Genomic DNA, 24,642 nt, shown 5'->3' with positions numbered 1-24,642 from the left:
TTACAACTGATATTGCAAAAATACAAAAGACTGTCAGAGACTATTATGAACAATTCTGTACTGACAAACTGGAAAACCTGGAGGAAATGGATAAATTCCTGGAAACAAACAACCTACCAAGATTAAACTAGGAAGAATAGAAAACCTGAAGCCCTAACATCCATGAACCATTCTCACAGTGGTTCCAGTGGGCCCCTGACCACTCTGTGATTATTTCCACAGTGCTGGTTTGCATAATTGAAACAGACCTACTCAGCAACAGGCAAAATCCACAGATCAGTTCCTTTTTTTAACTTTTATTTTCAGTTCAGGGGTACAAGTGCAGGCTGTTTTACAGGTAAACTTGTGTTGTGGGTGTTTGGTACACAGATTATTTAATCACCCAGGTTTTAAGCCTAGTACCCGTTAGTTATTTTTCCTGATCCTCTTCTTTCTCCCACCCTCCACCTTCTGAAAGGCCCCAGTGTGTGCTATTCCCCTCTATGTCTCTATGCATTCTCATCATTTAGCTCCCACTTATAAGTGAGAACATGCAGTATTTGGTTTTCTGTTTCTGCATTAGTTTGCTAAGGATAACGGCTTCCAGCTCCATCCATGTCCCTACAAAGGACATGATCACATTCCTTTTTCTGGCTGCATAGTATTCCATGGTATACATGTATCACATTTTCTTTATCCAGTCTGTAATTGATGAGCATTTAAGTTGATTCCATGTCTTTGCTATTGTGAATAGTGCTGCAATGAACATATGTGTGCCTATGTTTTTATAATAGAATGATTTATATTCCTTTGGGTATAAAGGTATTTCTGTCTTTAGGTCTTCGAGAAATCACCACACTGTCTTCCACAATGGCTGACCTAATTTGCACTCCCACCAACAGTGTATAAGTATTCCTTTTTCTCCACAACTTTGCCAGCATCTGTTATTTTTTGACTTTTTAATAATAGTCATTCTGACTGGTGTGAAATGGCATCTCACTGTGGTTTTGATTTGCATTTCTCTAATTATCAGTGATGTTGAGCATTTTTTCATGTTTGTTGGCTGCATGTATGTCTTCTTTTGAGAAGTGTCTGTTCTTATGCTTTGCCCACTTTTTAATGGGGTTGTTTTGTTTTTTCTTGTAAATTTGTTTAAGTTCCTTATAGATATTAGACTTTTGTTGGATGCATAGTTTGCAAAAAGTTTTCTCCCACTCTGTAGGTTGTTTACTCTGTTGATAGTTTCTTTTGCTGTTCAGAGCTCTTTAGTTGAATTAGATCCCATTTGACAATTTTTGCTTTCGTTGCACTTGCTTTTGGCGTCTTTGCCATGAAATCGTTGCCCATGCCTATGTCCTGAATGGTATTGCCTAGGTTGTGTTAGGGTTTTTACAGTTTTGGATCTTACATTTAAGTCTTTAATCCATTTTGAGGTGATTTTGGTATATGGTGTAAGAAAGGGGTTCAGTTTTAATCTTCTGCATATGGCTAGCCAGTTATCCCAGCACTATTTATGAATAGGGAACCCTTTCCCCATTGCTTGTTTTTGTCAGGTTTGTCAAAGATCATAGTTGTAGGTGTGTGGTCTTATTTTTGGGTTCTCTATTCTGTTCCATTGCTCCATATGTCTGTTTTTGTACCAGTACCATGCTGTTTTGGTTACTGTAGCCTTGAAGTATAGTTGAAATCAGGTAGCATAGGCTGGACATGGTGGCTCACACCTGTAATCCCAGCACTTTGGGAGGTAGAGGCAGGTGGATCATGAGGTCAGGAGTTTGAGACCAGTCTGGTCAACAAGGTGAAACCCATCTCTACTAAAGATACAAAAAATTAGCTGGGCGTGGTGGCACGTGCCTGTAATCCCAGCTACTCAGGAGTCTGAGAAAAGGAGAATCACTTGAACCCAGGAGGTGGAGGTTGCAGTGAGCTGAGATCACACCATTGCATCCCAGCCTGGACAACAGGGTAGAGACTTCTTCTCAAAAAAAAAAAAATCAGGTAGTGTAATACCTCCAGCTTTGTTCCTTTTGTTTAGGATTGCCTTGGCTATTCAGGCTCTTTTTTGGCTTCAGGTGAATTTTAAAATAGTTTTTTCTAGTTCTGTGAAGAATGTCAGTGGTAGTGGCCGGGCGCGGTGGCTCACACCTGTAATCCCAGCGCTTTGGGAGGCCGAGGCAGGCAGATCACGAGGTCAGGAGATCGAGACCATCCTGGCTAACAGGATGAAACCCTGTCTCTACTAAAAGTACAAAAAATTAGCTGGGCGTGGTGGCGGGCACCTGTAGTCCCAGCTACTTGGGAGGCTGAGGCAGGAGAATGCCGTGAACCCAGGAGGCAGAGCTTGCAGTGAGCCGAGATCGCGCCACTGCCCTCCAGCCTGGGCGACAGAGCAAGACTCCATCTCAAAAAAAAAAAAAAAAAAAGAATGTCAGTGGCAGTTTGACAGGAATAGCATTGAATCTATACATTGCTTTGGGCAGTATGGCCTTTTTCACAATATAGATTCTTCCTATCCATGGGCATAGGAAGTTTTTCCATTTGTTTGCATCATCTCTGATTTCTTTGAACAGTGGTTTATAGTTCTCCTTGTAGAGACCTTTTACCTCCCAAGTTAGCTGTGTTCCTAGGTATTGTATTCTTTTTGTGGCATTTGTGAATGGGAGTTCATTCCTGATTTGGCCCAGTTTGCCTGTTGTTGGTGTGTAGAAATGCTAGTAATTTTCTCACATTGATTTTGTATCCTGAGACTTTGCTGAAGTTGTTTATCAGCTTTAAAAGCTTTTGGGCTGAGACTGGGTTTTTCTAGTTATAGAATCATGTAATCTGCAAACAGGAATAGTTTGACTTCCTATCTTCCTATTTTAATACCTTCATTTATTTCTCTTGCCTGATTGTCCTGACCAGAACTTCCAATACTATGTTGAATACGAGTAGTGAGAGAAGGCATCCTTGTCTTGTGTCAGTTTTCAAGGGAAATGCTTCCAGCTTTTGCCCATCAGTATGATGCTCGCTGTGGGTTTGTCATAATTGGCTTTCATTATTTTGAAGTGTGTTCCTTCACTATCTAGTTTATTGAGAGTTTTTTAAAACATGAATAGATGTTGCATTTTATCAAAAGCCCTTTCTGCATCTACTGAGATAATCACGTGGTTTTGGTCTTTAGTTCTGTTTGTATAATGAGGCACATTTTTAAATTTACACTTGTTGAACAAACCTTGCATACTGGGGATGAAGTCTACTTGATTGTAGTGGATAAGCTTTTTGATGTGCTGCTGGATTCGGCTTGCCAGCATTTTGTCAAAGATTTTTGCATCGATGTTCATCAAGAATATTGGCTTGAGGTTTTCTTTTTTGTTGTTGTGGTATCTCTGCCACATTTTGGTATCAGGATGTTGCTGGCCTAATAGAATGAGTTAGGGAGAAGTCTCTCCTCCTCATTTTTTTTTTTTTTTTTGGAATAGTTTCAGTAGCAATGGTACCAGCTCTTCTTTGTACATCTAATAGAATTTGCCTGTCAATCATCTGGTTCTGGTTTTTTTTTGGTTGGTAGGCTGTTTATTACTGCCTTAATTTCAGAACTCATTATTAGTCTGTTCAGTGATTCAATTTCTTCCTGGTTCAGTCATGGAGGGGGCAGGTGTATGTATCCAGGAATTGATGCTTGTCTTCTAGATTTTCTAGTTTATTTGCATAGAGGTGTTCATAATATTTTCTGGTGGTTGCTTGAATTTCTGTGGGGTCAATGGTAATGTCCCTCTTATTGTTTCTAATTGTGTTTATTGGAATCTTCTCTCTTTTCTTCTTTACTAGCCTAGCTAGTGGTCTATTGATTTTATTAATTAAAAAAAAAACCTAGGCGAGTAGCGGTGGCCTCACGCCTATAATCCCAGCACTTTGGGAGGCTGAACAGGCAGATCACCTGAGGTCAGGAGTTCAAGACCAGCCTGACCAACATGGAGAAACCTCATCTCTATTAAAAATACAAAAAAATTAACCGGGCATGGTGACACATGCCTATAATCCAAGCTACTCGAGAGGCTGAGGCAGGAGAATCGCTTGAGCCTGGGAAGCGGAGGTTGCAGTGAGCTGAGATCACACCACTGCACTCCTGCCTGGGTAACAAGAGTGAAACTCCACCTCAAAAAAACAAAAACAAAAACAAACAAACAAACAAAAACAAAACCAAAACAAAACAGAACAAAAACTCCTGAATTCGTAGATCTTTTGAGTGGTTTTTCATGTCTCTGTCTCCTTCAGGAGACAATACCTTTGTAATTTTTTTATTATTATGTCTTGTCTTCTGCTAGCTTTGGGATATGTTTGCTCTTTGTTCTCAGGTTCTTTTGGTTGTGATTTTAGGTTGTTAACTTGAAATCTTTCTAACTTTTTGATGTGGGCATTTAATGCTATAAATTTCTCTCTTAACACTGCCTTCACTGTTTCCCAGAGATTCTGGTACGTTGTATCTTTGTTCTTATTATCTTCAAAGAACTTCTTGATTTGTGCCTTAATTTCATTATTTACCCAAAAGTCATTCAAGAACAGGTTATTCAGTTTCTATGTAATTGTATGGTTTGAGTGAATTTCTTAGTCTTTATTTTGAATTTGATTGCACTGTGGTCCAAGTGTTATGATTTCAGTTCTTTTGCATTTGCTGAGGAGTGTTTTACTTCCAATTGTGTGATCGATTTTAGAGTAAGTGCCATGTGACAATGTGAAAAATGTATATTCTGTTGCTTTGGGGTGAAGACTTCTGTAGATATTTATCAGGTCCATTTGATCCAGGGCTGAGTTCAGGTCCTGAATATCTTTGTTAATTTTCTGTCTTGATGATCTGTCTAATATTGTCAGTGGAGTATTAAAATCTCTTACTACTATTGTGTGAGATTCTAAGTCTCTTTGAAGGTCTCTAGGAACCTACTTTATGAATCTGGGTGTTCCTGTATAGGATGCATATATATTTCAGATAGTTAGACCTCCTTGTTGAATTGAACCCTTTACCATTACGTAATGCCCTTCTTTGTCTTTTTCTATCTTTTTTGGTTTAACAACTGTTTTGTCAGAAACAAGGGTTGCAACCCTGGCTTTTTTTCTGCTTTCCATTTGCTTGGTAAATTTTCTTCCATCTTTTTATTTTGAGCCTATGTACGTCACTGCATGTGAAATGGGTATATGGAAGACAGCATACTGATAAGTCTTGGTTCTTTATCCAGCTTGCCACTCTATGTCTTTTAAATGGGGCATTTAGCCCATTTACATTTAAGGTTAGTATTGATATGTATGGATTTGATCCTGTCATCATGATGTTAACTAGTTACTTTGCAGACTTGCTTATGTGGTTGTTTTATTGTGTCACTAGTCTGTGTACTTCATTGTGTTTTTGTAGTGACTGGTAACTGTCTTTCCATGTTTAGTGCTTCCTTCAGGAGTTCTTGTAATGCAGGTCTGGTAGTCATGAATTCCCTTGGCATTTGTTTGCCTGAAAAGAATCTGATTTCTCCTTTGCTTATGAAGCTTAGTTTGGTTGGATATGAAATTCTGGGTTGGAAACTCTTTTCTTTAAGAATGTTGAATATTGGCCCTCAATCTCTTCTGGCTTATAGGATTTCCACTGAGAGATCCACTGTTAGTCTGATGGGCTTCCCTTTGTAGGTGATCTGGCCTTTCTCTCTGGATACCCTTCATATTTTTTCTTTCATTTTAACCTTGGAGCATCTGATGATTATTTATCTTGGGGATGATCTTCTCATGGAGTAACTTACTGGGGTCCTCTGCATTTCTGAATTTGAATGTTGGCCTGTCTAGCTAGGTTGGGGAAGTTCTCATGGATCATATCCTGAAATGTTTTCCAAATTGGTTCCATTCTCCCCATCTCTTTCAGGTACACCAATCATTCACACATTCAGTTTCTTTACATAATCCCATGTTTTTCAGATGTTTTGTTCATTCCTTTTCATTCTTTTTTCTCTAGTCTCGTCTTCTTGTCTTATTTCAGAAAGCCAGTCTTCAAGCACTGAGATTCTTTTCTCCACTTGCTCTATTCTGCTATTAATACTTGTGAGTGCACTATGAAATTCTTATAGTGTGTTTTTCAGCTCTGTCAGGTTGGTTATCAAATTCTTTTGCTGATTTCTTCTCATCTTTGTGGGCTTATCTACCCTCAATGTTTGAGGTTGCTGACCTTTGAGTGGATTTTTTTTTCTCTTCTTTTGTTTTCTCTTTTAACAGTCTGGCCACTTTTCTGCAGGGCTGCTACAGTTTGCTGGGGGCCTGCTCCAGTCCCTAGTTGCCTCGGATTTTCCAGTACCTGAAGGTATCACCAGTGAAGGCTATGTAACAGGAAAGATGGCAGTCTGCCCCTTCTTCTGGGAGGTCTGTTCCAGGAAAAGTACAGACCTGTTGCTAGCCTGAACACACCTGTAGGAGGTGCTGGAGACCCTGGTTGGGAGATCTTGCCCAGTCAAGAGGAACAGGATCAGGATCTAGAGGTTTACAAAAGGAGGAATGCTCCTACAGGAGACACAGAAATGAACCATTCAGGTGGAAGCTAAGACAGCCACCTGGGCCCTTCAGCTCCTCATGATTCTGAATCAACAAAGGAAGGAGTTACTGCACTGTCTGGGGTGATTGGTCCTGGTCATCAGGGGGAATTGGTCAGCTACTACACAATGGCGGTAAATAGGACTATGTCTGGAACACAGGAGGTCTTTTAGAGCATCTCTTAGTAATACTCTGCCCTATAACTAAAGTCAATAAAAATTACAACAACCCAGGTCAGGTAGGACTACTAATGACCCATACCCTTCAGGAATGAAGGTTTAAGTCATTCAAGCAGGAAAAGAAACCTGATCAGCTGAGGGACTTGCTGAAAGCAATGGGAATATGGGATGGTTAGTGAAAAACAACAAAAAAGTATTTATAAATACTAGTTGTGGCCAGCACAGTGGCTCATGCCTGTAATCCCAGTACTTTGGGAGGCTGAGGCAGGTGGATTGCTTAAGTCTAGGAATGTGAGACCAACCTGAGCAAAATGCTGAAGCTGCATCTCTACTGAAAATAAATACAAAAAATTAGTTAGACTTGGTGATGTGCTTGTAGTCCCAGCTACTTAGGAGGTTGAGGTAGGAGGATCACTTGTGCCCAAGAGGTAGAGTTTGCAGTGAGCCAAGGTAATGCCACTGCACTCCAGCCTGGGCAACAGAACAAGACCCTGTCTCAAATAAATAAATAAATAAATAAATAAATAAATAAATAACCAGCTGTAACCATGTGAGCACTTACAGAAATAAAGACAGTAAACGTTATCAGCATTACTTCTTTATGTTTTTATAATGATATTTATGTCTGTGTGTATCTATCCTTACATGTATTGAGCAAATACCTTTCTTTTCATCTTTTCCTGATCATCTGTAATAAAACATAAGATGTGCTAACAATAATTCCCTTTTATTAATAAAAGTTAACTTTTATTACGCATGGTATTTAGGTTACAGTATATCAAAGAGAATCTTTTTCTGTGGAAAGGGTTAGTGTGTTTCTAGTTGGATGCAAGTTAATTGTATCATCTTTGGCAAAAGTAAGACTTTATAGCTGTTTTTATTTGGAGACGAAGTAAGGTTTAAGAAAAATGTTAATGGGTGCCAAGTTCACAAGCATGGACTGGGATGGTGGGTCTTATGTGTCAATTTTACCAAACCATAGCACCTAGTTATTTAATCAAACACTAAATTTATACATTGATATGATGGTGTTTTGCAGTTGTGATTAAAATCTGATATCAGTTGATTTCATGAAAAGGAAATTACCCTAAAAAATGTGGGTGGGACTTTTTGAATCACTTGAAGGCCTTTGGGCGAAATGTGAGTCTTCCCAGAGAAGAAAAAATTCTGCCTCAAGATGACAGTAGCAACTACACTTTAGGTTTCCAATCTGCCAGCCTGGTCTACAAATTTTAGATTGAAGGCTGCAACATTATGACTTTCCAGCCTTCCAGCCTGCTGAGGTGTAATTTGTGACATCAATAACGTAAAATGAGGGGTGGGAAAAGATGTAAAGAAGCAGAGTTTCATATTGATTTCAGTTCAAGATTGTTATAACTGTATTGTTATATATAATACCACAGTAATCACAAAGAAATATACATAAAATATACACAAAAGAAAATGAGAAGGCAGTTAAAACATATCACTAGAAAAAAATCGACTAAATGAAAAATGACTAAAAACAAAAGAAGGTTTGAATGAAGGAGATGAGGGACAAAACAGCTATAAGACATGCATAAAACCAACATCACAATTACAGAAGTAAATCCTTCCTTATCAGTAATTACTTTAAATGTAAACGTAAATGGATTAAACTCCCCAATCAGAATTCAGAGATTATCACAATGGATAGAATAAAAAGAATCTGGCTGGGCACAGTGGCTCACACTTGTAATCCCAGCACTTTGGGAGGCTGTGGCGGGCAGATCACGAGGTCAGGAGTTTGAGACCAGCCTGGCCAACATGATGAAACCCCCGTCTCTACTAAAAATAGAAAAAAATTAGCCAGGCATAGTGGCAGGTGCCTGTAATCTCAGTTACAAGGGAGGCTAAGGCAGGAGAATTGCTGGAACTGGGGAGGCAGAGGTTTCAGTGAGCTGAGATCATACCACTGCACTCCAGCTTGGGAAACAGAGTGAGACTCCGTCTCAAAAAAAAAAGATTCTCACTTTGGATCTAACGACACTCGGAAGTTGAAATTGGAAGGATAGAGAAGGATATTCATGAAAATAGTAACTAAGAATTTTTAATGATCTCTCATAGGGTTCTATGTGTTGGCTGGGTTCAGATGATGGCCTGAGAGTGTTACATGGTCCAGGGATTGAAATGGAAGGAACCAGATGCAGGCAGGATGGTTAACAGCAGTGCCCAGAACTCACACAAGTATACTTCTGCCATATTTTATTGGGTAGCGCAAATAGCAGATCTGCTTATGTTTAAAGAGTGGAGAGACCTTACCTCTTGATGAGGGAGTGGTGGGTCAAACTAAAGAAAAGCAAGTGCGATGGAAGATATTTAGATATTTTTGCAGCTGTCTTTGGAAAATACATGCAATCCAAAACATCCTGTCTGCCAGAAAGGAAGAACACCATCATGCCTTACCCCTCCAGTCTAAGCCCTGTGATTCTATAGTATCCTGGGGAAGGATCATGTCTTAGGAAGCAGGTGGGGAGTCGAAGCTCTAAATAAAGCCCCATCTACAGCCACAATTTCACTTAATTTTGATGAAATTTTGTGTCATTTTCGATAAAATGGGGGCTCACAAATCTCTCTTCAGGGATCTCTCCAGTGGCGGGGATGGTACACTTCCCTTTCCACAGTTCTACTTTACAGATAAGTGGAACTAGATCTCAGTTTCAATTATTTAAAACACCAGAGACTTGGATGCATGCATGTCACAAAAAGGTGAAAGAATGCTCTGTCACTTTCCCTTCTCTCACTCACTGCGCCCTGAACAAGAACCTGCTCTACCTTGACCTTTTGAATGGGGAGGAGGGTCACACTCCTGCCTAACCTTCACGCTTCCAGAGATAAACCCGCTGCCCAAACAGCATGGTTCATTATAAAGACCAAACCCTACACCAAGAGCTCTCCCCTTATCCACCATGGCAGAAACTGAATCCCATGGAAAGGCCCAGAACATTCTGGCTCAAAAGGACCAGTGTCATGTCCCTTCCACCAAAATGAAGCCAACATATTCATTACAATATGGGGTATTGATAAGGATATCAAAACGATTACCAAAAAAATTTGACAAATATGTTCTTTTTATTACATCAACTTTTTTGTCCTCCAAATACAAAGAAAATAAGCCAGCACAGCAGGAGAAGTTGTTCCCCTGGGAGAGCATCCTCTTTCCAGTTGAAAGGCTGGTACCGGAATCACTAGAATGGAGCAAGGCTTTCTGGTATGACACAGCACCAGGTCTTGGGGCAGCCAGAGTTAGGGAGGGCTCACCTTCTGGGTGACACCAACCTTTGGCTCTCCGTTTTTTTATTCTCATTGCAAGAACAAAATTTCAGAGTATCAAGAGCCAAAGAGATTTACTCTATTTTATTCTTTAGAAAATGCAATCTCAAGGATAATCAGACTGTTATGGGCTAAATTGTATCCCCCCAAAATTGGCATGTTGATGTCCTAACCCCCAGTACCTGAGAAAGTGACTGCATATGGAGAGGTCTTTAAGGAGGTCATTAAGGTAAAATGAGGTCATATGAGTGTGCCCTAATTCAATGTGACTAGTGTCTTTATAAAAAGAGAAGATTAGACACAGACAGATACGGAGGAATGACAATGTGAAGACATAGAGAGAACATATCTACAAGCCAAGGAAAGAAGCCTTAGAAGAAATCAGCACTGCCAACACCATGATGTTGGACTTCCAGCCTCCAGAACTGTGAGACAATGAATTTCTGTTGTTTAAGTCACCCAGCGTGTGGTACTTTGTTATGGCAGCTCTAGCAAATTAAAACAAACATATTATACTGCCCAATGGAGAGTTTTACCTGACTTCTCTCTGGTTCCAATACAATCAAGGTCTATATGCTCTGGGACCTCTCCAGCTCCTCATGAGAAATGACAAACAATGCCATGTCCAGCTCCTGGGGTCCCTGATGGCAGTAAGAGGCAGCTCCTAATGGGGGAAGCTTTGGGGTGACCAAGGCCTCATAGACTTCATTACTGTTGGGCCACTTGGCTTCAGTCCCCTGACCACAATGGATCCATGGGCCTGGATTCACCTCTGACATTCGTGTCTTTTTTTTCCACAGGTGGTCTCTGGTAGAGATGGAGGGAAAGGACACAGGGATTCAAAATCCTGACTACCCTGGTGGCCTCCCCTCACTTCCACTCAGAGACAACACGGCCATTTCTCTAAACTCCTGAGGACGTGGCCAACATAAGTAATGGAGCACGGGGAGGTGCCTTGAACAGAGCTCCATGGAAGGGTGGCTGGTGCCCTCTAGACCCTTTGTCTATACGTGCTGGGCTTCTTTAGCATGAAATGTCCCAGAGACAGCCACATTCTATGCTTGGATCCTCAAACCAAAGTGTGTGAGGGTCTTAGCTCTGGCCAAATGAGCACTGAATTCAAGAGAGACCAGGAAACCTTCTGAATATTGGGACACTTTATTCCTGAATCCTGAATCTTGGAAGTTGGCTTCTGGCCAGGGAGGCAGGTGTCATTATATCCGGGCTGCCTCTCTGAGGCCTCTTTTCCATCTGCCTTTCGCATCTTTCTACCCCTGTTAATCCCAGAACAGATAGAAACATTCTGCCTTCTTAGATGCCTCTTGCTACAAATTTCAATGCCATTTGATTGAATTAATAAATGAAAGCAACTTTAATACATGACGAGGTTTAAAGAATGGTATTTGACATGGGTTTAGAATGAATAAATGGATCAAGTAATGAATTTTGAGAAAATTCATGTAAAATTTATTTTTAACCATTTTATTAACTTGACTGTGGAATTAATAAATGATTCCAAATTAATACAAAAAAGTGCAATCACAAATGTATGAATGCGCAGAAGTGTGAATGAGGGGCAATACACACAAGAAAAAAGGTGTGCACAGGAAGAAATTCTTCATTCCAGGTTTTTACTGATCCCTCTGGTCAAGATGGGCTAAAAGTCTAAAAATCTGCTTTCCTCACATGGTCAAATGATTCAGCATAAAATACAACTGACTGAACACAATTATCAATGCTTTAAATATATTAGAAAAAATCAATAAGGAAAAATAATCCTACCATCACTAAGATTTTAAGTTATAATAAAATAAAGCCTAGAAACGTATCATTTGTTCCCAATTCCAATGATTATAGGATTGCAGCGTTTGGCTTTCAAAAGACCATTTAAAACAACTCAGGGAAGTTTTCTTAACAAACTCTATAGCAGGACCACAGCTAAACCTATGAGTAGTAATAGAAGTAAACAATGACACTGTCTTTAAAATTTCATTTTGAAAAACATGTTTGAAAGTGGCTGACTGGCTCCTAATTTAACCACTACCATTTTAAGTCATACGTTAGATTGGCAAAGTCATCGTAATTTTTATGTATTTTATTTTTGTAATGCAAGTGCTTCACTCTGCTATCTGATAAAAGAAAATACCAAGCCAGGCATGGTGATGCATGCCTTGTAGTCCCAGCTACTCAAGAGCCTGAGGCAGGAGGTTCCTTCAGCCCAGGAGTTCAAGGCTGCAGCAAGCTGTGATGGTGCCACTGCACTCCAGCCTGGGCAACAGAGAATGCAATTTTAATGTAAAATTTTAGTGTTAGGAGTTCAACCTTGAACTGATTCTGTGAGATCCTATTTGAGAGAAGCTGTTGTGTACAATGAAGTTTGGGGAATATCAACAAGAAGTAAATGCCTACCTTGTTTCTAATTTACAAACTAAAAGGAAATTCCATAAACTTTTAATGCTAAGCTAAATCATTGTAGAATGAATGACAAAAAATTATCCTACAAAACATAACCAGTTGCTAGATATATTTGAACACTAATTAGAAAAAAGATGAATGAAAGACATGTTTTAGGAATAAAAACTACAAAAGAACTGTAAAAGCTTATCACGCCCTTGGCTGGAGTTACACAAAGTTACTACTCACCTGTAAATTGGGATTAGCATGGTGGCTACTTCTTAAAGTTGATACAAGGATTAAATGTGTTTTAATGCATCAAAAGCATCTAGAAAAGTGCCTGAGACATAGTAAGTGCTAAAGTCTCTCTAAGTAAATAAAAAATATATAAAAGTGATGCTAAATTCAAGATCCTGATCCTCTGTGCACACCCAATGTGTTTAAAATTCTGTTCATCTTCCCTTCCACATTCACACTGAAATGTTTCCGATTAATTTAACGGGCTGTGTGAGGTGTTCATTATCTTTTACATTAAACTTGGTACATTGTACAACACTCTTATATTGTGATAATTTACCAAGCTAACATAGGCTTACCTTGTTTTTAATCCTTTTCACACACAGCATAGAATTATATTGCTATATTTTTAAATTTCAGATAATTTGAAAAATATTTACACTATAGTAGCCAAACAGTAATAATTATAAGCAACTTGGATAAAACATTTGAAATTAGTGAAATATATTTAGAATAAATTTCTCACCTTACAGAAAAATTTCCTATTGAAAACCCCTTTATTTCGCATACAAATAAGAATTCAGCATGTTTTTCTATACCCAGAGAGAACAGAGATAAACAGGGTCCTTTCGTGTGGTTTGGGTATTTTATTAGATGCTGAGTTCAAGAAAGTCTCACCCCTGAAGAAGCTGAAATTCCATTTTTCTTCGAAATGGGGTCTTTTCAAAGTTAGTAACAATGAAGCTGTCATTCACACGATGCATGGCTGAACAAAAAGACAGAGATAGCGGGTGCTGCATTTTGTTTTTGTAATGTTGCCTTGTCCACAAGGCACTATTTACACTTAAATCAATTAAAATTATATTAATTTTAAAAGTCGGTTTTCCCAGTTTCTCACTTGTACTAGCCACATTTCAAGTACTCAGAATTCATGGGTGGCCGGTGACTGATGTAATGAACAGCACAGATATAGGCATTCCATCACTACAGAAGGGAGCTGGACAGCAGTGTGCCAATGTTTTAAGGACAGAATCCTGAGTCGAATTATAGGATGATGACAATTCCGAGTTCCCATTCCAATTCATGGTCTCTTCTCTGATGAGTGGTGTAGGGGGAAACCCATTTCTTTTGTGAATAAAGGTTAATTTTTCCAACTACAGATAAATAATTAACATTACTTTTTTTAAAACCAGTTTTACACTGTTAAGTTACAACCAAAAGTGAAGGGCTTGAATTACATTCACATTTTAACACATGGTTTTAAAGGGAAGATCCGTGTGAAAAAGAAACAAAACTCAGAAAAAAAACCCAGAAGTTTTCATACCAATTCCCATAGCAATAACAATCCCTTTTCTGTCGTTAGAGTTCACCCTCATTCTGATTTCATAGTAATCCTGTTCATGTCTTTCTTTAAAGCTTTACCCCATGCATACATTTCTAAAACAACACAGGTTACCTCAAACTTTATATAAATTTTGAATTTTTCATACAAATGGAATCATGCTGTGTATATTCTTACAAGACCTCATTTTAGATCAAATGTATGTTTGCTAAGTTTTTATAGGTGTCTGTAGAGTATTCATGTTTATTATTTGTAACATTTCATTGAATAAATAAATCATATATTAAATTAACCCTTCTCTCGTTTATGGTCATTTCATTTGTGGTCAGATTTTTTAAAATTACAAGCAGTGCTGTTACAAGCCTTCTAGCACTAGTCTGTTGGCACAATGGGCACATATCTGTCAAAATTATACACCTAGGAGTAGAGTTACTGGTATATGTGTATGATATCCCACTCAAAGAGATGATGCCACACTGCTAGATAAAGTGGCTGTGGCAAGCAGTGTGTGGTAGATCTTGATGGTCTGTATTCTCATCAGTGTTTGGAAAACTCAATGATTTTAATTTAGAAATTCTAGTGCATTTTTCAAAATATCTCATTATGTTTTCTGCATTAAACTTTATTGAGATATAAATCACATACTACTCACCCATCTAAAGTATACAATTCAATGGTTTTTCACATATTCAGAGTTTTAAATCTGCATATTTAATTTTAGAACATTTTCATCATCCCAAGATAATCCACGGCTTTATAATATGTCTCTCTATGCAATGAAGTAAATCCATAAATTTTGAGTTTTCACTTCAGGAGTGTTTTTTCTATCATTGGCAACTTTCCTAGCTTGGCAGGCACCTTTCCAAGTACCTTTAAAAATTTTATTTTTAACAGAGATTTCATTCAGTAATCAGATTTGGAGAGCATTGACAAATTTTGCCATATTGAGACTCATAATTCATGAACATGTAATGCTTATTTATTAAATACTCTTAAATAAAGTATTGCTGGTTTTACTTGTGCATCTTTTAGTATATTTATTCCAAAGATGTTGAAATATTGTGCTAGTGTTCACAGTATCTCTTTCTTTGTTGAATTTCAGTGTTGGTTGTGGTAGGTATAAATATAAATAATTTTATATAGTTTTAATTCAATGACTTTGCTTAAAGCTTTTATTAATTCATGTAGTTGATATATTCTGTTGCCTGATTGCACTAGCTAGGAAATCCAGTGTAATTTTGAGTGCAATGGAGAGGGCAGGTCTGCTGGTATCTTCTCTGTGCCCTCCTGATCCACGCTCCATGTACCCTCCCTGCTCCATGTCCTGGACACTGTGCTGCATGGCCTGGTGGACCACAAAAGGCAAGCTTGCTGTCTGGCTTTTATTTGGGATCGGCTAAATGGGAGCATCATCACGGAGAGAGTGATGAGGAGCACTGGTTGGAGGGATTTATCCCTGTAGCTTTCAGTATTGACACAGGGAGAAATGAGACATGAATGGCCTGGATTCATTAATATGGGATCTTCACCCAGTATCTTAGATTAAATGTGTTATTTTGAACACCTAAGAGTGATGTTAATAGTCAGCCAGGTTAGCTAATTAAAACCCAAATTCAACTGTGGCCCAGCACAGTGTTTCTCAAATTTGACTGCCCTTTCAATCACGTGGGAGATTTTAAATAGCCCCAGGTCTAGATCAACATGTAAAACCAATTAAATCTAATTCATCAAAAGTAGGATCCTGGAAACAGTATTGTTTCTAAAACTCTCCAGGTTTGACTCCAATCAGCAGCCAAGTTAAAAACTAGTGGCTCAAAGCAGTGGTTCTCAATATTTGGTATGTATCATAATCATCTGGGAATTGCAGCAAAACTACACAGGCCCAAATATTATTCTAATTTAACAGGCTACAGCCTTGAGTTTATTAAAACAAATCATCTCTCCAGATTTTGCTATATGCAACAGTTTGTGAAAACCACTAGCCTATATCAACAGAATCCCTATCACAGGCATACTGCAGAGGAAAGAGCCTGAACACAGCTCAGAGAGACGGAAAAGTGGGAATGTATCCATTATGTGCAACCTACTTAACATCTCCTAACCACATCTCCCGGAAGGGCTGAGAGGATGCCCCCCTCACCAAGGCATTAAGGTGCCACGTGACACATACAGGTATAAAAACTGCTAGGTCTGCTGAACAGTCACCAACCTTGAGTCCTGGGTATTCAGAAATTCTTATCCAGTAGCTACACCAAAGCCAGTTGATATGTCAGAGCCCCTCAAGTAAGCAGAAGGCTAGTGCCCTTGAGAAAGGACCCTATAATTCACTCCGAGATATATTCTTTTTACAGGCCTTTCCCAGAGGAACATTTAGTTATTTATCGCTGTCCACTGGGGAATGGAAAACCCCACATAATCTGGGAGCTCAACTTTAATGTCTCTAATCCTGTCAAAGGTTACCCTGGGGTTAATACTTTGTTGTAAACCTGCATAAAAATCTTTCCCTACACTAAAGTAATGAAGATATTCTACTATATTATTGTAAAGAGATGAGTACAATCACATTTTTTTACAAGAGATGAGTACAATTGCATTTTTCCATATAGATAATCAATTGTTGTTAAATTATTTTCTAAATCGTTTTCCTTTACCCACTGATCTGTAATGTTGCCTCTGCTCTACATACGTTCAGGCTTTCTATTCTGTTTCCAAGTTCTAGTTTACTACCCTGTCTCAACATCTCGACTCTCTTAATTAAAATAACTCTAACATAAGTCTTAATATCTGCTAAGGAAATTCTCTCTGCTTATTATTCTTATTTAGAGTGTCATAGCTACTTTTTCTCTTTCATATTTCAATATAAGGCTTAAAATTGGCTTACTATGTGTTGCAAAAATGCTTGATAAACATTTGATTGAGATGTGTTTGAGTTCTTAGAGTACTGTAGGAAATTAATGTCATTATTACATTGAACCATCCAAGACAGGATCCTGGTAAATTGATTCAGTTAATTCACTGTCTTCTTTAATTACTGTCTTCTATTATTACTCAGTAGGGTTTTTTAAATATCCCAATTGATATCTTGTACAGAATTTGTTAGGTTTAGTTTTAGAAGTTTATACGTACGCACTTTTGCTGAATCAATTTTTTTAAATTTTCATTTTCTATCTGTGCAAAACAGCTCTATAATTTCTTCTACCTATCAAGCAAAAATATTTTATTAACTTCCGGATCACGAGGTCAGGAGATCGAGACCATCCTGGCTAACATGGTGAAACCTCGTCTCTACTAAAAATACAAAAAATTAGCTGGGCATGGTGGCAGGCGCCTGTAGTCCCAGCTACTCGGGAGGCTGAGGCAGAATGGTGTAAGTAAACCCGGGAGGTGGAGCTTGCAGTGAGCCTAGATCGCACTGCACTCCAGCCTGGGCGACAGAGCGAGACTCCGTCTCCAAAAAAAAAAAAATATATATATATATATCTTATTAACTTCAAGAGTGTTCTAATCATTTGTATTTTCTGCATTCAGCATATTACCATTTGCAAATTATAAGAGTTTTGTGTCTTCTTTTCAAACCTTTTTAAGTGTATTTCTTTTCTTCTTTATGACACTGGGAAGATCCTCAATTACAATTTTTAATAAGAGCAGTGAAAACTGCTGGACCACTCAAACAAAAATTGAGCTGCCACTCCTGAGAACCGACTGTGTTGCTCTTATGGGTCAGCCCTTTGGGACCCATCCTAATCCCAGGGATTTACAGTGCCACATATGCACCCACAGCCTTTAGATGTAGCCTTTATCCACCTAGCCCTCCAAGGTCTCAGACACTGCCCAGAGCAGCCAACATCACCCAAGACAAGAGCAGCCAACATCACCCAAGACAAAAGCAGCCCTGCAGCTCAACTTGCTCTTCTAGATTTCTGCCTTCTCCTGGTTCCTGGCCTGGCAAATCTTTACTGTTTGGTTAGCCCCTTCATACTTTCCATCAGATTTTTCAAATATGTACTCTTTTCCCACTTGTCCAGTAGTACTCAATGGGAGGGATGATCCAAATTACATAATTAATAATTGCTGAAAACTCAAGTACAATGTACAATTTTTACATCCATGTCACATGCCAAGAGAGAAAATGCATAGGTATCAGTAGTGACTACTTAAGCATGTGTAACTTAGAGGCAATAAAAACAAAAATGTTAGGTAATATCTATCTATTCCAGATTAAAATCTATATCAATAAATTCAAACTTCTAGGAAAAATATCTGCATATGTAATATATGACTGTGACTCCAATAGACAAACGTGGGAATATGGTATGAAGATACTTCTCATCATCTTCACTCTATGAGGCAGTCAGTGTGAAATGAGAACCAGTGATTTGAAATGTGTTGCAAGACTATGAAAAGCACTAGAGTAAGTTCTACACAAATAAAGCAATCTCCTCAAAAATTACACCGGGCTTATCTGTGAGATGCGTGTCCTTATCAAAATGGAGTTAATTCTAGGTAGGTGATCTTGTTTAAATAAAATAGACTCTAACTCACTAGCTGGTCCACCATCGGTTTTTCCTTTTACTAAAAGGGAGGCCCCACACTGAGCCAGCATTTCCCAAGAGGAGGTATCTTGCTGACATCAGCTTCCACAGGGTAAATTTTCATGGGAACCCAAAGAGAAGAGGAAGAGCTCAAGAAAAAGGACCTAAAGAAATGACAAGAATGATAGCATTTTACACTTTTATTGTGCTATGTGTCAAATAGTGGTCTTAGCACTTTAAAAATGCCAATTCATTTTATTCTGACTACACATCCATGGCTTGTGCCTGTTATTTTTCCCTTTCATAGTTAATGCCATAGGAATGAAGATCACACAAAAGTAGGGATGGAGCCGGGTTTGCACCCAGACAATTCTGTCCCAGGGCCATGCTCACACCACTGCACTTTTCCAGAATGTGAGGGTGGGCGGAGAGTCCAGCTCAGGGAGAGAGATTGGAGTGAGAGAAGAAGGAAAGTGGGCCGACTGGATCACTGTGATGGTCTGGACCCACGATTCCAGGAGAGAAAGACAAGGATTATGTCACTCAGGGAAAATATCCAAAGTCTCTGGTTTAAACTTAAACATCTCCAGCTCTAGGACAGGTGGCTGGCGGGAAGACAAACTAAGCCAAAGCCGCAGCTCTGAAGATTTCCCTCTCCTGAGAATTCTGCAGGGGTTTCCCTGACCTCATGGCCACCTCTCACCCTTTGCTCTTGTTTTTCCCCCAGGACTGATAAGGGCGTCCTATCAGTTGGTCTCAGGTTCTAGAGAAGCCATCAGAGTCAGTGGAGGATGAGCTTCATAAAGTGGGAGATCTCCAGGATCCTTCCTGGACTCCAAGATACCCAGAGAAGCCGGATCCTGTGTCCCGGAACCCCCTTCCTGCTCCTCTGTGGGCCCTGATCTTGGGGAGAACTGGGCTGGTAAGGAGAAGATCAGGATGAACTGGGCTGGGGAGGCAAGAGGGAAAGGGCGGCTTGGAGGGCTTAGCAGCTCCTCTCGCGGCGCCTCCGCCCCGGACTGGGGTCTGCAGAATCCTTAGGTCACTTCCCCAGAGCCGCCGCCCTACGCCACCCTCCCCTGGTTCCCGTCCCTCTGTCCCCTCCCCAGCTCCCCCCCCCCACAGTAAGAAGCTCCCAAGTGAGCGGCTCCGGTGCCGGGCGGGACGTGGGAGGGAGCCCGGGAGGCTGTGTCCCCGCGAGGAGGCAGGGCGAGGGCGTCCGGGAGAGAGGGGGCGGGTGGGGACCCGAGGGGAGCGGGGCGGGGTCCCAGGCTCCCTGCGCCTCTCCCGCCCGCAATGTGCGGGTTCCCGGAGCCCAGGCCCGCACCCCGGGTACTTGCAGGCCGCCGGGCTCCGCCTTCACCACTTGGGCCCTGAGTTCCTCAGCGGCGCCTTCGTGGGCGACACGCGATTCCTGAGCTTCCACAGCCGCGACGAGAATCGGAGCGTGAAGCCTCGGGCGCCGCGGGTGGAGAAGATGGGACAGGGCTATGGGCGCCCTGAGGAAAGTTCTCGAAGACCGCAGGGAATGTTACTGAGGGGCCTGAGGTTCCTGGGCCGGCACCGCCACCAGGGTCAGCCAGTGAGTGACATCAGACTCCGGGCACAGGTGTCCGCCCCCCGACCGCAGAGTGACCGGCCCGGGTCTCCCAGGGATGGGGGGCGGGGCCTCAGCTGATCCCTCTCAGGTGCGGAAGCGCTGGGGACATTTTGCTGCAGGTTTCTCCTTCAATCTGGATTATGACTGACTTGTTCTGTGACCAATGACAGAGGGAGGAAGGAGCTGGGGTGGGCGGGGCGACCTCCCTCCCCGCCCTGGTCCCGCCTCCGGCTCGCCCTGGGGCTGGTCCAGGGCACCGCACCTGCAGATGCTGCTGCCTGGCTGGGCGGTGGCTCCGGACAGGAGCTTCCTCGGAGGACACTTTAAGTCCGCCTACCACAAGGAGATTTCATGTCCCTGAACGAGGACCTGCAGACCTGGACAGCGGCTCAAAGAGCAGCTTGGAGGATCCAGCGCGCTTGGGAGAGGTTCTGGACCGCGGAGGCCACAAGGGAAAGTCCGATGGGTCACTGCACTAGGTGGCTGCTCAGACACCTGGAGCATGCAAGGAGATGATGCTGCCGGCAGGTACTGGGGTCTTCCGGACCCCACGTCAGGACCTCTCGGAGCCGGAATTATGTTCCTTGGAGGCATCCATATTTGAGGAAAGAGGAGACCGAACAGCCTCCTCGTCCTCCTCCTCCTCCTCCTCTTCCTCCTCTTCCTCCTCTTCCTCCTCCTTCTCCTCATTCTCCGCCTCCTCCGCCTCCTCCTCCTCCGCATTTCTACTGCGAGGTTGGGGATTCTGGTCCAGGCTCCTGAGGCTCTCCCATGGTTGGGTGGGGAGGGAGGACAGAGAAGAAGGAGTGCAGGGAGGTAAATAGGAAAGGACAGTAGTTACCCTTGTCAACAATGATGTACTTGGGTCCAGCTTCACCGGGAATCTTTTTCTTTCCTGGTCCTCTGTGCCCAACAATTACATATAATCTTTAACCCAACCAGAAGATAAAACACCAGGAAACGGAATCAGCAGAGACACAGTGGATGAAAGTACCAGGAAGGACTGCTAGGTTCCAATAGAAAGTGGCAGATGTGAGTATCAAAAGTTATAAACCTTTTTGCAAATCAGAAAAGAAACAGACTTTTTTTTTGTTTGTTTTTTTCGAGACGGAGTCTCTCTGTGTCGCCCAGGCTGGAGTGCAGTGGCGCGATCTCAGCTCACTGCAAGCTCCGCCTCCCAGGTTCACGCCATTCTCCTGCCTCAGCCTCCCGAGTAGCTGGGACTACAGGCGCCCGCCACCATGCCTGGCTAATTTTTTGTATTTTTAGTAGAGACGGGATTTCACTGTGTTAGCCAGGATGGTCTCGATCGCCTGACCTCATGATCCACCCGCCTCGGCCTCCCAGAGTGCTGGGATTACAGGCGTGAGCCACCGCGCCCGGCTGAAACAGACATTTTAAGACTGAAAAGTGGTATCACCAATGTTAGAACCAAAAAATTGGACCTGAGGGTGCCTCACCCGAGGGGGTTGAGTTAAACTCTGTTCCTGTTCCTTCTGGAGCTCCATGGAGACTCCTGCGGTGCAGCAAAGCCTGGGAGGGGCCCCTGGCTGTGGAAAACAGGCTGAGACGTCATAGGTGAGATAGGAGGAAGGGGACCTGCTGGACTCCTGGAGGCCCGGTACCCAGGGAAGGCCAGTTCCTGGGGCTGCCTCTGGACTCCAGAACCTTGATCTAAAGTCAGATTTTCCTGCTCCTCCATGAGCTTCCAGGAGCAGGGCCACATGGGGCTCAGAAAGTCCCACAGTGCCTGGGAAGTGGGTCTGTCTCTTGTGGGACAAAAATTCTCAGGCCTTTCTCTTTCAGATTCTTAAATTTCTTAAAAGAGATTGAATTGGAATTACCCAGGCCCCAAACTGAATCGACGAATTGGGAGTGTGTAATGTGCCTGTGTCTCTCTGTGCACATGTGGATATATAAACAGGTATGGGCATCTATGTGTATGTGCGTGTTTATAAGTGCATATATGTATGTATCTGTACATATTTATGTATACAAGCAGGTATGGATATGTATGTGTGTATGTGTATGTGTTACTCTGTGACTTCCTCATACTTGGCACCACCCTGGCCTTTTCCTGGTTGCCCCCCACACCATAGGTTGTAAGGGACAGAACAGCATTCCACCTGCAGGCATAGAACGGGGGTCAGGATAAGTGTTGGGGAGAGCTGGTTTCATCACACCTGGAATAAGGAAACAGGACCTAAATGGATGGGTCCCACTCTTTTACAGAATTGTACCTTAAAAAAAGTGTCAGTCACGTTCCTAAGGGATTTACATGAATTAAATCCTTTAAACCTCACAAGAGCCCTATGACCTAGAGACAGCTATCAGCACCATTTTACGGACAAGGAAACTGAGGTCACTAGGAAGTTCAGTAACTGTCAATGGGCTGACTCATGACTCTAAGGAGACAGTCTGACTGCTGAGCCCAAGTAACCGCTCTGTCATACTCACCCTCACACCCATCTACTGGCTCCCTGTGGGTCACCTCCTCCTGTGGGCTCTGACCAGCTTCCCTTTCTTCTCCAGGCCCAGAGACTGGACCGAAGTCTATTGCATTTGCCGCAGTCCCGACTAGGGAGTCATGGGGTTGAAGTGACCCATAGGCTGATGGAGTGTGCTTGCTGGATGCGGGGGAAAGGGAGATTTATATCTGCCCTGGAGGGAGTCAGTGGTGTTTGCATCATGGCATATGAGGTGCACTGTCTAGAATGCTGAAGGGTAAAGACCAGCAGGGGCCATGCAGAGTCTATTCATCACTGTTTTATTTCACAGCCTGCATGGGCCTGAGAGTGGTGGGATATTCACTAATCTCCTTCCAATCCTTACTGGTTCCTGACCTCTCTTCTTCCAACTGGTAATACCTGCACTCAAGGTTGAACCATGAGGAGGAGTCTACCCATACCCCAGACCATTGGCACTTCCTCCTCTCTGCCTGCCACTCCCTAGTGGGGCCTCCTGGATGGTGTGAGAGGAGAGCAACGGAGATAGTAAGAGAACTTGACATTCACACTGGTAAAGAGAAAGTGGGATGTCAACCTATGAGAAAGATAAGGGCTGCCACAGGGAAAGGGATGAGATAAGTTCTAACTGGCCCCAAGGGTCACTTAACTCAGTGAAAGCTGTGGGAGGTGTTTTCAGCTATCCATTGCTATATAAGAAATTGCCACAAACTTAGCAGCTTACAACAACACACATGTATTATCCCACATTTCTATGGTTCAGGAATCCAGACACAGCCTTGCAGCTTTCTCACATGATTTTCATCAGAGTGCCATGGCTTGGTCTTATCTGGAGGCTGAACTGGGGAAGGATACCCTTCCAAGCTCAAGCAATTGTTGGCAGGATTCATTCCTCCATGTCTGTTAGACTGACAGCCTCAGTTCGTTACTGGCTGGTGGCCAGAGGCTGACTTCAGTTCCTTGCCACACAGGCCTTTCTGCTTCATCGAAACTTGGAAACAAGGCAGAAGACAGAGTCATCGAGTAATACAGAAGTGGGGCTGTCATATGACCTCATTGCAGAAGTGACATCATTTTTGCCACTTTCTATTGGTTAGAAGCAAGTTTAGGTCCCATCGGTTCTCAGCTGGATGAGATGCCAAGAGACAGGATCACCGGGCATTGTCTTAGGGTCTCTATGCACAGGCTGGACCATGACTGAACAAGATCATTACAAACCCGGATCCTGGACTGGGCCAGATGATCTGCGGAGCTGAGCTGTGTTTATGAAATCAAAGCCCTGGAAACAAAAATCAAGAGATGCCCACTGGAAAGGCTGGTCTTGCATTCTGTGTGAAAGCTAAGATGGCGTTCTCTCCAAATGTTTTTCTCTATTACTTTTCAAACCTCCTGCATCTGTAAAGAAGCAACACCACTAAACCTATCTGTTTTTTTTTTTTTCATTCGAATGTCATACTGTTAGGCAAATCTTCTCCTTTCACTATTTCTTCAAGCTTGTTTTCATGCAGAATCCCACAAACTTCTGGTAATTACACTTTGTTGATTTCTTTGCCTTCACTCAGTTTATTTTTTAGTGATTTTATTTCTCTTGTATGGATAAATTAGTCCATTTAATTAGGGAATTTGTGTCTTCTAAATAAACCTTTCTACTATTTTTTGGACCATATGGGTAAGATCCTCTTGCCAAGCCTCAGCTCTTCCCACATGGGCACAAGACAAAATTACTGGGGGTCCTGGAAAGTCGGGGATTGGCATAGTTCTTAAGCAGGATCAGACACGTAAGTCACAAAGATATAAGGCATATACCTTTGATTTCCTTGTGACCCTGATGACAGCATACCTGGCACTCAATACCTGTCTGTAGAGGTGAACTCAACTAAACTCCTCCCTGATCACTCAATACCATGTGAACCCAAGTGCCTCTTATGTCATGGGCCAAATTCCCTTGTTTTATGTCATTTTTCCAGATGAGGTGCTGTTCATATGGGGACCTTTCTCCTTTTCCACCTTATTTTCCATGTGTGAAACACTGGGTCCTGATCACTCAGATCTCTCAGGGTCCTTTCTACCCTTTCCTCCATCC

General features: G+C 41.9%; 1 protein-coding gene across 1 annotated transcript in view; it reads left to right on the top strand.

Moving 5' to 3' along the window:
* LOC134810328 (uncharacterized) overlaps positions 1-24,220 on the top strand; it is a 28,681-nt gene extending 4,461 nt beyond the window's left edge. The window contains exons 2-6 of the mRNA XM_063813263.1: positions 6,227-6,351; positions 19,255-19,416; positions 19,837-21,126; positions 21,901-22,018; positions 23,531-24,220. Coding sequence (XP_063669333.1) covers positions 6,227-6,351; positions 19,255-19,416; positions 19,837-20,172 — 623 coding nt within the window. The 3' untranslated portion in view covers positions 20,173-21,126; positions 21,901-22,018; positions 23,531-24,220. The remainder of the gene's footprint in view (positions 1-6,226; positions 6,352-19,254; positions 19,417-19,836; positions 21,127-21,900; positions 22,019-23,530) is intronic.
* The last annotated feature ends 422 nt before the right edge of the window (positions 24,221-24,642 follow it).

Source organism: Pan troglodytes, chromosome 5, assembly GCF_028858775.2.
Source record: "Pan troglodytes isolate AG18354 chromosome 5, NHGRI_mPanTro3-v2.0_pri, whole genome shotgun sequence".
In the NCBI taxonomy this organism is placed as follows: Eukaryota; Metazoa; Chordata; class Mammalia; order Primates; family Hominidae; genus Pan; species Pan troglodytes.
This window is presented reverse-complemented; position numbering and strand designations above follow the sequence as displayed.